This window comes from Mirounga leonina, unplaced genomic scaffold, assembly GCF_011800145.1.
Source record: "Mirounga leonina isolate KUSES-001 unplaced genomic scaffold, KU_Mleo_1.0 Mir_151, whole genome shotgun sequence".
NCBI classification, from domain to species: Eukaryota; Metazoa; Chordata; class Mammalia; order Carnivora; family Phocidae; genus Mirounga; species Mirounga leonina.
In genome coordinates, this window is record NW_023270377.1 from 71,060,411 (window position 1) to 71,076,165 (window position 15,755).

Sequence of the window (15,755 nt, forward strand, 5' to 3'; positions counted from 1 at the left end):
TCGGATGGGGGAAGGGAAACATTACAAGTTCCATGCCTTCAGAATCAGAGCTCTGATTCAAAGTCCAGGTCCTGGAACAAGCAGGCACGGGCGTGTTCTAAGCAGTCTGGCCACATGGAGGCACCGTCTTGTATCTGCTATCTTTAAGTACATTTTGAAACAAAAAGAATCTGATAATCAGATGGTTGTCTTCAAGAGTCCACAGCAGACTCCGATGATGTCATTGGCTACCCTTCTCTTATTGTTAGGCTAGCAAAGATTTTTTTTTTTTAATGAGGAAAATGAAACATACTTGAGGCAAATTAGTTTATTGAAGCAAGCAAAGAAGATACAGAAGGGCATGCATGCTAAAGAGGCGATCTTTAAAATAAAGCAGGCTGCTGCAAATCTGAAGCAACAATGCACTTCAGTTGGTGCAGTTCCTTTGCAAAGAGCTCGGTGTTTGAAATGTAGCATCTGCAATTTTCTGAGCTATTAATTGCCATAGTAACAATAGACGACTAGTAAACAGTCCTGTGAAATCACATTTTCAAAGACAACAGCACAACTGAGACGGCTCCCCCAGCAGTTGTTAAATTGCCACCAGCTTTTATTTCTTTTTAATAAATAGGTTTTTTTGAGGAAAGAGTACTCTTTTGTGGTAGCTCAGTCACACCCTTATTTGAAACCTCTCGAGCAGTTATAATTTGCCAGAGAGTTGAGAATGGGGACAATATGAGATCTTGGTAACTCTTCGGGCTGGCATCCTTCACGTGAATTAGATGCCCAGGTTTCTGAATGACATAAAGATATGAATAGTATGCAACATCATTTTTGTTCTTAAAATATAATCACTCCGGGAAGAATCACATTATACATTTTGTTATTCATTCAAATTCTTTTCCATGAAAATGTAAATGAAATTGATCTCCATTCTCAGGTTTGAATTTAAGAGATGAGCCAGTCTAGGAGATGTGGCCTTGCAAAGCATCCCAGAACTCAGTTCTGACACAGGGGAAACACAGGGAGACACTGCATGGACGGGAAGGGAGCAGAGCAAAGGGACTGCACTGGGGGAAAGCCAGAAACCACCTCTCTTGGATACCGTGCTCTTTTTATTTGTGGTCACTAGGCCACTACCTTAGCTTGTTTTGCTTAAAACAAGCGGAAAAGGCAACAGCCCCGGAAGCAGGAAATGGACAGACTGGACCGTGGTCGGCTGCTGGGGGACCGTCTCAATACAGGCATGGGCTACTTCCCAGGCCGCTGGCGGGGTGCCTGGAAACGAGTGGCTTTTCGAGATACTCTATCACATACCCAGCTGGCGTCTTACCAGGGTACAGGCCTTTATGTGTGGCATCCCCTTGGCTATTGTAATACTGCATAGGTGGCTGGGTCCTATCGTATTCAGAGCGAGGGTCTCTGATTCCTAACAGTGCTGGTGAGGAGGAGGTGCTGCCGACTGAAGGGAGAGGCAGAGGAGGGAGAGAGAAAGGAGAAGAAAGAGAAAGCAGACTGTCAGTGTCTCTGCAAAATCCTCTCTGGAAAAATAAAGGTCAGCAATTAGAAATGCCACGCAGCTGGTGCTAAAAATCAGCTCTCAGAGATACTGTGAGTTGAAGAGCAGCCAGTGCTGAGGACCAGGAAGGTGACCCTCAGACCCGCTGCTGCGAGAACCCGAGCCAGCGTGGCCCGCTCTCCCAGAGCTTCCCCTGTGGGCCGCCTGGTTAGAGAGGGGCGCAAGGCAGAAACCACGCAGCTTCCTCAGTGGTGGGCCTCCAGGACTCCCAACAGGTCTTTACAATTGAGTGAGAATAACTTATTAGCCACCTAAGAGTTACAGTTGCTATTTTATGATCTCAGTTCTGTTGCATATAAAACACCCATCTTTTATCCTTTATGTACAGCTCTTTAGTAAATAGGTGTTTTATGGCATATTTTGATTTTTAATTATTTCAAAAATATCTCCATCTCTAAATGTGTTTGAATAACAGTGCCCAGCCCATAAAATTTGTAATTCTTTTTATGGTCATCAGCTGTCAGGGAAATTTTGTAAACCCAGTAAGCCTTGCTTCTCAAGAAGTTCACAATGCTAACAAGCCGAGCCTCACAAAACCCCAATTTTTTTTATCCCAGTTTGAGCCAAATATTTAATAATAACGTCTCTATCCATAGGTCTCCTTTTGAGCATTTCTGCACAGAAGGAAAGCATGACACATCTTTTTTCTCATTAAAAAGTCATCTTGCTTGCACTAAAGTTAATTATAAATAAAAGTGGTCACTTATTCACTTGATCCACTTGAAAGCAGCGGCCCCCAAACCTTGCCACCAGTGGTTCGGCATACCTTGATGCTTTCGGATGCAGACCGACGCTGAAATATTTTTCCCTAAAAGGTCACTTTACTGACATAGGGTTGCAGTGTGTTCCACAAAGGTGAGCGTGCATGGGCAGTGTCTGTGTGCTACTCACCTTGTTTACTTTCTAGAAGGCAGGAGGACAAAGAACGTGCCCACCCACCTCCCACAAGGACATTAGCAAGGCATCAGAAGTGCCAGTAAGCTGATACTACATTAATGCTGAGAGATGGAGGATTAGCCCTTAGGATAACTGGAGCAACAAGTATGAATTCTATCTTACCTCTGAAACAGAATCCGGGAACTTGGATGGGTTCATCAACCTTGTCCAGTGTGTATATATGAGGTCCTCAAAATAAGTTCATTGCTTAGTAACTACGCCCTCATCTGTCTGAAATTATTCTTTTGCCTGTACTACATATGCCTTTTGTTGAGCAGCCAAATCTCTTGTTTCCCCTGACACCCCTATTTCTGAGTCCCTGAAGGATTCTGAGCATTTTTATAAAAGAAGACAGCCTCAGGCTACACCTGGGAGCTCAGCAAGGATGTCAAAAACCAACCACAAGTCTCTTTGAAGAAAACAACTCATAATTTAAAAACTAAGATAAAAATATACACCATACGCAGTAGGCACAGATAATTTTAAAAAATCCTAGTACAAGTGGAGACATCCAATTATGTGGCAAGAACGGCCAGTCCTATATTTGTCTTTCTGGCCACATTTGTCCACATGAGAAATAAGACTGCCAGCAGTGGGACAGTTGAATACAACAGATAATATTTCTATGTCAGAATGGGGGGGTTTAAAGCCGAATAAAAAAAGATATTACTTTTCCTATTTCATTTAGCTAAGAATTAAATTTATAGGACTAACTTGACTTGGTAGTAATATTCTGCCCTTACATATAAAAAACAGTCTGGGGGCACATGGGTGGTTAAGTGTCTGCCTTCGGCTCAAGTCATGATCTTGGAGTTCCGGGGATGGGAGTCCTAGGATCGCGTCCTGATCAGACTCCTGGCTCAGCGGGGAGTCTGCTTCTCCTTCTGACCCTTCCCCTTCTCGTGCTTTCTCTCTCTTGCACTCTTTCTCTCAAATAAATAAAGTCTTAAGAAAAAACAAAATAATCCCTCCCAGTCTGAGTCTCAGAACATTCTTTCTACCAAATTAGACACTAGTAAGTAGGTAGTGTGGTTGCCAAGATTCCCAACTTACAAATCAAAGGGAATCCCTGCAAACCCACCTGTAGGGCCTGTTCCCATGGGTCATGGATGTGGGGGTGGGGGATGGGGTGGAAGGTTCTGGAATACAGCCCGGGGATGGAGGTTTAACTGGGAAGGAGGAAGGTGCAGAAGATTGTAGCTCCCCCAGAACGCAGGTAATAAGATGATGTCTAAAGGACCCTGCTTCTAAGAGTTCTCACCAAGAAAACTAAAAAATCACTTTGGAGGAGATTCCAAACTTATGGCCAGTAGGCAGGCAGGGCAGCTGTTTTCAAGCGTAACTGGTGGTTCTCAAAGTGTGCGCCTCCACTCCTGCATCCACATTGCCTGGCCAGTCTGTCAAACACAGAGTCCCAAGCCCCTTCTCAAACCTAGTGAAGCAGAATCTTGGGGGAGATGGGATGGAGGGCCCTGGGATACATTTATGTGTAAACTTGCATAAACTTTTAAAATGGAAGGAGGAACGTGGGTCTGTGGTTTACAATGGCATGTAATTCCCAAAGAAGGCTCTTGGCTCGAAGAGCAAATACACCTCCTAAGTGTTTGGAGGTGACAGGCTTAATCGTCTATGTTCAGTCTTTTCTGGCTGGAAAAATAACGTCTGTCACACAAATGTTCTCACGAAGGAGTGCAGTTTGCCCACTGACCTGACTGAATGATGGGTGACATCTGTTGGTTGGTGGTAGACAAGGAAGGATGTGATTTGAATCGGTCTCGCTCTAACGTCGACACAGGTGTAATAAAATGGTTCTGATTCCACCCATCCTGTGGAGTTAAAAGAGAAAAAGAAACCTCTCAAAATGAATAATGACATTTCATTACAATAAATGATTACGAATGTGTGCTCTGATGAATGCTAATTATGCCAGAGCTATTCTTGTAAGTTACCTTTTTATAAATGCTCCGGAGGTCCCGATATTGCCATAATGTATTCAAGACCTGGGCTGCTGCCTTCACCACTTTCAGAGATGATCTAGGGAGACAGCGAAGATGTTAATGAATGTGGGCGGCGCAGCCTCAGGCCCCACTCGCAGAGATTCAGGCTGCAAACCGGGGGCCAAGAGGCCCTCTCTCCAAGGACCAGAGGGCACAGGCGCCGCTGCTGGAAAACACAACCGAGGAAATCAGGTGTACCTGGGAGTTGGCCAAGTTCAGGGCTGGCCAGGGTGGCAAGGACCAAAGTGAGGCTCTCAGGAAGTCAAGTCTGTGGTGAGAGGCTGTGACTGGGACGAGCAGTAACTCTCTGAACTGGGGGCCTCTTTCAGCTGTCAGCCCCTAGCCTCCCCTGCCCCCCCATATCTACCAAGGGGCTGACCTTGCTGGGGCTTTGGGATTAATGCAACCGTGGCCGTGCATCCTGAGTGTCAGAGGACCCTCCCAAGTTAATTTGTTTCCCCCCCATTAGTAGGTCTTCATATAAACACCTGCACTGCCTGCCTTCTCATCATTTATGCCTCTCCGTAAACAAATGTACATCTGGGCCCTAACGTTCAATGTGGGAAGTACGGTTGGTTGTCAGTTCTCCTCTCTGAAGACATCTGCTGAATACTGGCGTTCTGTTCAAGCACTGCTGACCATGAGTCACTGCTTTTCACCTCGGGAGCTGCTCCGCTCACTCAGTGGCCTTGGCGTAAGTTAAGAGAGAAGGGTAGCTTCGTGCCTCAGCACAGGCCCCCAGATCACCACATCAGGGGTGCATCAGCGCTTGGGAGTCAGCCGTAGGATAATGGAATACCTCTTCAGCACTGAAAATTTGACTTCAAATGTGTATCACAGCGTCTAAAATCTGATTTCCTCTTCTTATCTCCCCAGTTAAACTCTCATGAAAGGGAGAAGCAGCAAGGCGAGCAGACGGGAAGTGCTCTCTCTTTGCCCCAAACAACAGGATATGGGGTGCAGTGATTCCAAGGGCTTCAGCAAGGACGGAGTACAGGGCAAGTTTGGGGCGGCACAGTCTGTTCCTAGAGGTCGGGCATTTCTGCATCCGTCTGCACCACCACCTCCCACCCAAGACCCCCTCTTAGTGTTCCTCATGAGTCAAGGGTAGAACCGCGTCAGACCAACGCACTCAAAGCGCTTCTAAATTTTATATTTTCAAAATGGACCACAGAGCAAGGAGATACCTCAAAAAAAAAAAAAAAAAAAAAAAAAAAGAACAGAGATGAAATTTCTGACACCCAGGATGGCCTTGCAGGGCCTTCACACCTCACAACCACGCCGTTCTCAGCCGGGTCCCGAGCGCGCTGCTGGTGTTCATATCCCCCGCCTGTCAGTGCCAGGCGGCCAGGAGGCAGGGAAGGACACTGGCTCCAGGGACTACGACATGACACTCGACAAGCAGGACTGTGCCAGCGATACATACACCTTGATACAAACAGCTAGGCTAGGTGTTTGCAGAGACGGATCCTGTCAGTAGGAAGCTAACGCTGAGAAAAGCAAAGATGTTTCTGTGCTCCCCTCTGCAGCACAAGTCCTCAGAAGAGTTACCTATTCTCCTAACTCTGATTCTCATCCTCGATTTCTCATCTTCTCTGCAATGTGTGACATCGGTAGTGTGCAACAGGACAAGTCTCAGTCCTCATCCTGCCTGGCCGAGCAGAAGCATGTGACATGTTCTCACCCTTAACGCTTCCTCCCTTGGCTTCCAATACGTCCTTTTCTGAACGCTCTGGCTACTTTTCTCGCGCTCTTTTGCTGGCTCCTCATTTCCTTGGCCTCTAGCCATAAGCCCTGAAGCTCTTTTCTTCTCCATCTACATTTTCTTCCTTATTCATCTCAGCCTATTTCACTTTTCTAAATATGCCATTTATACATTAATGACTCCCAAATTTATATTTCTAGTTTGGACCTCTATCCTGAACTCAAGTGTATTCTACTGCTGACCATACACTGCACGTGGATGTCTAACAGACGTCTCAAATGTCATAGGTCCAAAACAAACACCTGGTCTTCCCTAAAAAACCTGCTCCCGCAGGCTTCCCCATGTTGGTGAGTGCAATTCATCCTGTGGTCTCTTTTGCCAAAGACCCTGGGGTCATCCTTGACATTTTCCTCCTCTCCTGCTGCTCACCTGATCCCTCAGCAAATTCCACTGCCTCTTTCAACCATGTCGGAATCGACCACTTCTTCACTGCTACAATTGTTGCCACCTAATTAGTCTCTACCTGGTGGAAGGGAAGGTTTGTCAAGTCACGATGACCCCTTTAAGGGAAGTCAGACCGTGTCCCCCCACTGCTGAACAATCTCCAGCGGCTTTCGGTTCTCCTCTGAGTAAATCAAAGTCCTTACACGGACTCACAGGGTCCTACATGTCTGGTTATGCGCCCCCCCCCCCCAGCTCTTCCTGACGTGCTCTACACCTGCTGAGCCCCCACAGTCCACTACACACGGCCCTCCGCTTCCTCCTTACCACCTTTCCCAGTTTTAGTATTTGCTCCGTCTGTGTCTGACGGGCGGCGTTTCTTACTCACTGGTACCTCATCTACCTCACCCGGGAATGTGAGCTACTGGGGGGCAGGGGTTGCCGTGTGGCCCACTTGCCGCTGTAGCACACCGCGGGTGGGCCGGAGACTTGGTGAATGACTCCGAGGGGAAGGCCGGCGTGTGTTCAGAGGCCAACCTGAGTTGATCCAGGACTTTCCGAGTCTCTTGTTTTGAAAAAAGATTACAGTGGATGAGAACTTTTTTTTTTTTTTAAATATACAAAGAGAAGTTCTGGCACTGGTTCAGAATGTCTCTTAGCTTCTTCTTATGCCTTTCACAAATGAAGGCCCTTTAATGAAATTTCAAGAGCACAAGAAGTGATTATGGTTACCTTAGCTTTATCTGTAACATTTCATTTCCTCTGAAATAAAAAGGTGTGTGTGCATTTATTACTAATGAGATTAAAAAGATACAGAAGAAAAAAGGACTGAAAGGAAATATGGTTAATGTTGATAGGTGAGACTTCTGGGGGATGAGAATATGCTTTGCTACATTATTCTTCTATTTTAGAAATTCCTACAAAATGGGGTTTTTAGAATGTCTAATTCCTGTAAAAGATTAGACAAGAAATAATGTGAGTTCTAGCACTGTCACTCAGCCAAGTAATAAATACCATCTGAGCATCTCTTATAGGTCAGGTTTTGTTCTCTATGTAGAGGGTACAGCAGTGAAGAAAAGACAAAGTCTCTGCTACTGGGGGAGCCAGAGACCAGAGAAAACACTAAATAACATGTTAGGGGTTAATCAGTGCTGTGAAGGAGAACAGAGCAGGGAAAGGGGGTGGAGAGTGGGGAGACAGGTGCCATTTTATGGATTAGGTGGCTGCTATCCTGTGTATTGAAAAGGCTCCAAACAGCCCTACTTCCCACTTCCTTGAAGGATCCTTTGATCTGATACTAAGGCAAATTTATAGTCAACTGCTATAGCTCTGTGACAAACAAAACAAAACAAAACAAAAAACCCTTTTATTTTTGCCACCAATTCTCTAATCCCTACTTCTTCTTTTTTTTTTTTTTTAAGATTTTATTTATTTATTTGACAGAGACACAGCGAGAGAGGGAACACAAGCAGGGAGAGGGAGAAGCAGGCTTCCCACGGAGCAGGGAGCCCGATGCGGGGCTTGATCCCAGGATCCTGGGATCATGACCTGAGCCGAAGGCAGACGCCCAATGACTGAGCCACCCAGGCGCCCCTCTAATCCCTACTTCTGCTGCTTCATCACTTAGGTGTCACCCAGAAGCAAAGGAAGATGTATAATCCCAGCCCAGGGCACATCCTGAGGCCACACAGCAGGCCCTGCTCAGAGCAGTGATTTTAATACTTTTTGGGCAACTGGCAGAGGAATCAGTCCCAGAACTGAGGATTCAATAAGATGTTCTTGCAGAACAGGCCCTAGAGTTTGGAGTAGAGTCAAAGGTGAAAGGGAAGGTGCCCGCAGATGTTCCTCATCATAGTATTTCTAATTCTTCCCAGGGTCAGCACAAGCAAACATGGCTTTAGAGACAAAAATGAATGTAGGGATGTTAGAACCAAGTAAATATCCAAAAAGGGGCCACATGACTGCAAATGCCCCTTCTCAATAAAACAGGTTTTAATTGGTGGAGACTCTTTAGCTTATTGGTGTGTAAGAAATGCAGGAATAAATCCTTTCCAGTAGGAAATATCCTTCTCAAAGGCCCTTATCACAGGACAATCCTAATAAGAGCCTCGCGCTCCATCTCCTTGCACTTGCCTGTCTCCTCTGCCCTTGGTTATGTTCACCAGCTTCTCTATCCCCCCTGAGTCGGCCAGAGCTTTGGCGTTCTCCATGTTTTTGCTGGTGACCTCGTGCAGAGCACAGCAGATGGCCGCCATGGTCTCATCAGACAGCACACTGGGGCCGGGGCCGCCGGGAAGCCGGTTGACCAGGTCTCGCATGGCATATTTACCTGCCAAATGCAAAAGATTTCATTCCACTTTCAGTTTTTGTTATTGTTGCTGTTGAAAGATGCTGACAGTGAGTTCTCTCTTAAAAACATAACCTCAGAAGACAATAACATGGCAAAATAGAAAGTGACAAATATTATAACTGTAGGGGGAAAGTTAATGTTTATTACAATGCCACTTGAAGAAATGATTGGTCTATAAAACAAGCCACTGAAAGAAAATGCAAGTCAGTGTATAAAACTGGGTATACCAATCAAGTTGCTATAGTTGAACTATTTTCATTAACAGTGAGAAATAAAGAAATGGTAACAGTTTTATTCTCAATTGAATTCCTATGTATCAAAAATACCTGAACACCTCTTAAAGCTTTTAAAGACTTATCTTTGAATAAGTTTTAAAGATGGACCAAGTAAAGCTGCTACACAATTCTTTTCATTAAATCTCTCTGGGTCTTAAATTATGAACTGGGTACTATTACCCATTTTTATCAAGTTAAAGGTAAATACCAGCTGATCCGACATCAATAATGATAACATGTTAGTTTCTTTTAACCAGACACAAGTGACATTTGGAATTAAAATGATGGCTACGTTATCAGGTAGGAATGATGCAATGATAATAGAGTTCTTGACAGGCCAAGGCTGGGGAGCCCCCTAGCTATTGAAGCATTTCTTTACAGATACTCAGTTTCTCTTACTTCTCTCTAAAACCAAAATATCTCTAGCTTGTTCAATGTTAATTACCAACTGACAAACTAGAATAATTGCACAACACACAGAAGAAATGAACTAAAGCTCAAGTAAATATTTTCTTATTATTTTTTTTCTATGCTAATAATTGAGTGGATACAAAATGGGGTTTTTATTGAAGTCCTATTTATATACAATGGTAAGCAGTAGAATACAGGCCTTGACTACACGCTGCATAATTTACAGCATTTCAAAGGGAAGGCTTTGGCTTACTCACAGTGAACATTGTTGCGAATAGTAGAAAAACAATGTTGACATTATAAGCCAGAAGATAAATGTGGTTTTTAGAACAGATGGAATTTAGCACTGGTGATTTTGAATACTCACGGAAAACCAAAATGTCCATGACACACAGTTCGTCATTTTGCTAAGGCACAACTTTAAATTGCCCCCTGAGATTGGGATAAGGCAGCTCACTGTGTCTGCGAGTGAACCTGATGGTCCCCTCAGATCCTGCAGCTCTAGACAGCTGGGCTGGTCCAACTCAGCTGAGTATCTGTAGTAACTTTTGTAAAGTGACAAAACTTTGTTTCCTTGTAAAAAATGGCTCTGAAGAGGAAGTCCATTGCTAGTGCTGGTGATGGACATGAGCAGAGTTAAGGGGTCCAAGAAGGGGGATGGTTCTTTGGAACAGAGGTGCTGAGTGAATTAGGGTCGAATACTGAATCTGGGAGGGGCTTAGCCCTCAGGAAAGAAAGGAACTTTATAGAAAAATAAGAAAGTGATTTATGAAACCATTTAAGAGTGCTCCAGCTGGGTACAAATATGCTCACAGGTGGAGAGAGAAAATGCTCGTGAAAGTTTACAAGTGGGTCAGGACCCTCACAGAAAACACAGGGACGCACTGAGAGAAGGCCAGGACTCTCATACACGTTCCTCCTGCCCAGAGGTCTTGGCACTCAGTGCCACCAGCCCCACACCTTTGCACCTGTGTCCCCTCCCCGCTGTGGCATGATAGGCCTTACGTCATCATATACTGTCAACCCTTTATTTTTTAGCATTAAGAATTCCCAAACTATATGTGCTTCTTACAAGAAATTCAAACACTATGGATGTAACAAAAATAACTTAAAAAATCTCTTTAGGGACCTGAAGGATTTCTCTCAAGGACGTGTGGGAACTAAGAGTTATAAAGCATACTGGCATCAGGCACCAGCTGGACTGTATGAACAGGGTGTGGAAGAAGCTCCTCTTCTCTCCATGGGGGACAATTTGGCTCAAAGGAATGGTGTGTTAAGAGCAGGTTAAGCTGGGTGATAATTTAAAATAGCAATTCTGCCAGGCACTGTGTAGGAGCTTTCATGTAAGATGCCACAGTGAATCCTCACAGCAACTCTTTAAGGTAAATACTATTGCCCTGTTCTTTGTCTCCCCCGCCGACCCTGCCCCAGGGTAGGCATATTTTAAGGAGTTCAATACTTATTCACTAATCCACATAAGATCCTGTCAAATCTCCCCCCTCCCTCTCTCCTGGCCTGTCATCAGCCATGGGGCTGGCGTGGAGCTCGGCGCTGCTTCATCCTCTTATTTGATATGCACGGCAAACCCGTGGTAAGGACAGCAAGGTGGCCGGCTCCCTTTCAGAGATAGGGTTGAGGAAGAGTTTTCAAATTTAGATGAAAGACCCGAAGCTGGGTGGGCTCACCACAGGACACCCCAGGTTACCCAGCCAGTGAGAAGCAGATCCAGGGTTTAACTTGAGGTCAACTGGAGAGTCTCTGATCTTTCCTCTACCCTATACTCTGCTTGAGTGTGGCAACTGCCTTGGGGGCAAGCAAACTAAGCTGCCGAGGGTGTCAAACTTGAAGAGGTGCTCAGTGTCAGGTTCCTGCAAATGCCAACCTTACATTGGGACAGCCCTGTGGGTGGGTGCCTCCTACCATTTTATACCCTATGTGCCTCACTTGCTTTGGTCTAGTTCTGACCCTGCCCTGGGGGGGAAATGGGCCTTGTGACAGTGGTTCTGCCTGAGCATGAACACTAGGGAAAAGCAACAAACCATTTATGTAATTTCTTTTTTTATTTAGATCATGGTAGTGTTGGTAAATTAGCAGATATCAGTCTCAAAAATCAGAAAGTGAGAATTAACTTCTTTTGTTGCTCAGGAAATGAACCTCTCTTGGGAAACAGAGACACCAAATCTATCAAGCAGTGTTGTAATGTATAACTGAAATTGCTACCTTTTTTGAAAATTTTCCTTCCCTGATCAATGTTTAATTAATGAGCTTGCCTCTTGCTGAAAAGGAATAGTCACAAAGGACAGACAGCACGAAGGGTACACAAATATGCCAAGAAACCAGAGAGCAGAACTCAGTTGCTGATCATTTTAAATGTCATGTTTTTATAAATCAAGAGGTTTTTTTTTTTTAAAGTAGGCTCCACACCCAGTGTGGAGTCCAACACAGGGCTTGAACTCACGACCCTGAGATCAAGACCTGAGCTGAGATCAAGAGTTAGATGCTTAGCTGACTGAGCCACCCAGGCACCCCTAGTTTTATAAATGTAGTTACTTTTTCTTTATAACTTACCTTACCTTGTCACCAGAACATACCTATGAGCTCCTTGTTGCGAACATCTAGCGCCATATTCCTCAAGGCAGTTGCCACCGAAGAAACAACTCTATCATTATCCATTCTCAGAAGTTCTACAAGGATGGGCAGACCTTTTTCTTTGCGGACAGCCGCCCGGATGTATGCTGCAAACTAGTGAGTAAAACAAACCAATAGTAGTTCAACTCTCAGAAGTTACTGCCACCTAAAAAAGATGTGTTTCCAGAAGATAAACTAATAAGATTAAAAATGTTTTCTTTTCAATCAGAAATTAAATCTGTGGTGTCAGTAAAGAAAAAACTATAGTTAGGGATAAAGACAGGCTAGGATGACTGATTTAAAAAGAAATCCTAAAGCCTAAAAATCTCAAACCACCATCTGCCATATATTTTTGTGCAGAAAAGAGAAGGCAGTGATTGCTTTCTATCTCAGATACGTAAACATGATTAAGGAAGGATCTTGGGTCTTCTCTGCAATTGGCCCCATGCCAGGTCCAGAGGCTATAAATAGGATGGCAGAAATGGTAACTGATCAGTGTACATTATAGGAGAACCTGTCTCCATCAGTACATTCTTTTCCTGTATTCTCTGCAACAATATTTAGAGTTCAGTAACCTTTCAAAGAGATTGACTGAAAAAAAGCCTTTGCCTCAGAAGAAAAGGAATTCTCCAGAAACATTGAGCATCTATAATTCATACAGACTGGTGAAAAAGTATATTTGTGTGCAAAATGCTTTCTTATGCAAGATTAGTTTGCTGCTTCTTTTTTAAATTCATAGTCAAGAAATTCTTTTATGGCTATGAGGCAAGTCTGTTCAGCGAGTCAGCGTGTGTACTATTTGAATTGGAAATGAACGCTAGCTAAGTCATCAGGGAAATAACCAAAAAAAAAAAAAAAGGAGCATTTGAAAATTGGGTCTTTAATTATGTTTTGAGTTTTTATTGACATTTTTTACCAATGCAAACTGTTTTTCAAAATTTAGGATAATTGAAAAATGTTGCTCATAAAGTATCTAATACTTTCCTGCTGTGGTCAAGACATGAGGACAAAGATCAGCCAAGCCTTTTGTATTATTCTGAACATTAAAATATATGATTGACCACTCAGTTTCTTGAATACCAACAGAATAGATTACTTTAATAATGCAAGTAAGAGGAAGAGATGCATTTCAAAGATCCTATTAACATTCTTCATATGAACCAAATACTCCTATTTTCTTTCTTTTTTTTTTTAAAGATTTTATTTATTTATTTGAGAGAGAGAATGAGAGAGAGAGCACATGAGAGGGGGGAGGGTCAGAGGGAGAAGCAGACTCCCTGCCGAGCAGGGAGCCCGATGCAGGACTCCAAGATCATGACCTGAGCCGAAGGCAGTCGCTTAACCAACTGAGCCACCCAGGCGCCCAAATACTCCTATTTTCTAAATCAAATGAAATCTATGGGGGGGGGGGTGCAAGGAAATGGAATATATGACTTTCTACAGAGTAAAGCACCCAGGCAGCTTTCTCAACTTCTCTCTGAAATCTGCAAGGACAGAGCCAACACCTGTCTCACCTGGAGACCACCTGGCCTGGCCCAGCCCAGCCCAGCCCAGAGTGTTTCCCTTCGGGGGCACTATAGTCATCACCACTCCCAAAATAGCTCCTGACTTGACAACATCTGTATCTTGTTTTCTTAATAAGGATCTAATATTTTGATTTATTATTTTAGATACTTTTGAAATGATTTTAATATAGTATTTATATTTTAAATGAGCTTGCCATCTAACTTTCATTCACTAAATGACTCCAGAGGTGAAATTAAACACAACTCAAATCACATCTATTTCAATTACTGTCTTTTTTATTGTCATCAAATATATCTCTTGGGTCACAAGAAACTGGATGTGAACACTGGGTCACCAACATAAATATTTATGAATAATTATGTGCCACACACTGTCCTAGGTCCTTCATTTTTTTTTTTTAATTTTTAAAAATTTATTATCTCATTTAGCTCTTACAACCACCTCATGAGATAGGATGGAAAGATCCAAGACCCCTAGCTAATAAGTGGAAGGGCCAGGATTCAAAACCAAGGGGTCTGGCTCCAGAGCCAGCACTTAGATGCTGAGCTATTAGCATGTTAATTAAGAACAACAATAACAAAATAACCGTGCTGGCTTAGCACTAGGCCATAAATATCTGTATACATTCATTATAGCAGTTGACTGCACGAAACAAACCACACCTAGCCTGACCGATGCTTTTCACTCTCATGGATAATATAGTGGCCAGAAGATCCTCCTTTTGGGAGGTGGTGGTGGAGGAAGTAGCCAAAAACAAGCATTATAATAACTCTACTAAAATACCCTTGTCAGAAAACTCAAAGGCAACCTACGGAATGGGAGAAGATATTTGTAAATGATGTATCTGATAAAGGGTCAGTATCTAAAATCTATAAAGAACTTATCGAACTCAACACCCAAAAAACAAATAATCCAGTTAAGAATGGGCAGAGGACATGAAAAGATATTTTTCCAAATAGGACATACAAATGGCCAACAGATGCTCAACCTCACTCATCATCAGGGAAATACAAATCAAAACCACGATGAGATACCACCTCACACCTGTCAGAATGGCTAAAATTAACACCACAGGAAACAACAGATGTTGGGGAGGATGCAGAGAAAGGGGAACCCTCTGTGTACACTGTTGGTGGGAATGCAAACTGGTGCAGCCACTCTGGAAAACATTATGGAGGGTCCTCAAAAAGTTAAAAATAGAACTACCCTATGACCCAGCAACCACCCTACTAGGTATATACCCAAAGGACACAAAAATAGTGATTCAAAGGGGCACAGGCACCCCGATGTTTACAGCAGCTTTATCAACATAGCCAAACTATAGAAAGAGCCCAAATGTCCATCGACTGATGAATGGATAAAAAAGTTGTGGTATATATATATATATATATGTATACACACACACATACACACCACAATGGGATATTACTCAGTCATAAGAAGGAATGAAATCTTACCATTTGCAATGACGTGGATGGAGCTAGAGTGTATTATGCTAAGTGAAATAAGTCAGTCAGAGAAAGATAAATACCATATGATTTCAGTCATATGTGGAATTTAAGAAACAAAACAGATGAACATAGGGGAAGGATAAAAAAAGGGAGGCAAAACATAAGAGACTCTTAGCTATAGAGAACAAACTGAGGGTTGCTGGAGGGGAGGCGGGGATAGGCTAAATGGGTGATGGGCATTAAGGAGGACACCTGCTGGGATGAGCATTGGGTGTTACATGTCAGTGATGAATCACTACATTCTACTCCTGAAACCAGTATTATACTATGTGTTAAAACTAACTAGAATTTAAATAAAATCTTGAAACAAAAAAAATATACTTGTCAGGAAATATTTAGAGGTTGAAAATATTTCAGAAAATGATTGGGAAGGTGGCAGATGATGTTTAAGTTTTGAGAACCTCTTACAGTGGTAA

At 43.3% G+C, this 15,755-nt stretch overlaps 1 protein-coding gene across 10 annotated transcripts in view; it reads right to left on the reverse strand.

The window, feature by feature from the left end:
- PKP4 (plakophilin 4) overlaps positions 1 to 15,755 on the reverse strand; it is a 234,538-nt gene that overhangs the window by 3,213 nt on the left and 215,570 nt on the right. For 8 of the 10 annotated variants that reach the window (XM_035007976.1, XM_035007974.1, XM_035007977.1 and 5 more), the window contains 5 exons: positions 12,265 to 12,415; positions 8,771 to 8,966; positions 4,444 to 4,528; positions 4,203 to 4,320; positions 1,313 to 1,441 (listed from right to left, as the gene is read on the reverse strand). In XM_035007976.1, coding sequence (XP_034863867.1) covers positions 1,313 to 1,441; positions 4,203 to 4,320; positions 4,444 to 4,528; positions 8,771 to 8,966; positions 12,265 to 12,415 — 679 coding nt within the window. The remainder of the gene's footprint in view (positions 1 to 1,312; positions 1,442 to 4,202; positions 4,321 to 4,443; positions 4,529 to 8,770; positions 8,967 to 12,264; positions 12,416 to 15,755) is intronic. The other 2 variants (XM_035007980.1, XM_035007975.1) reach the window with 1 other exon arrangement.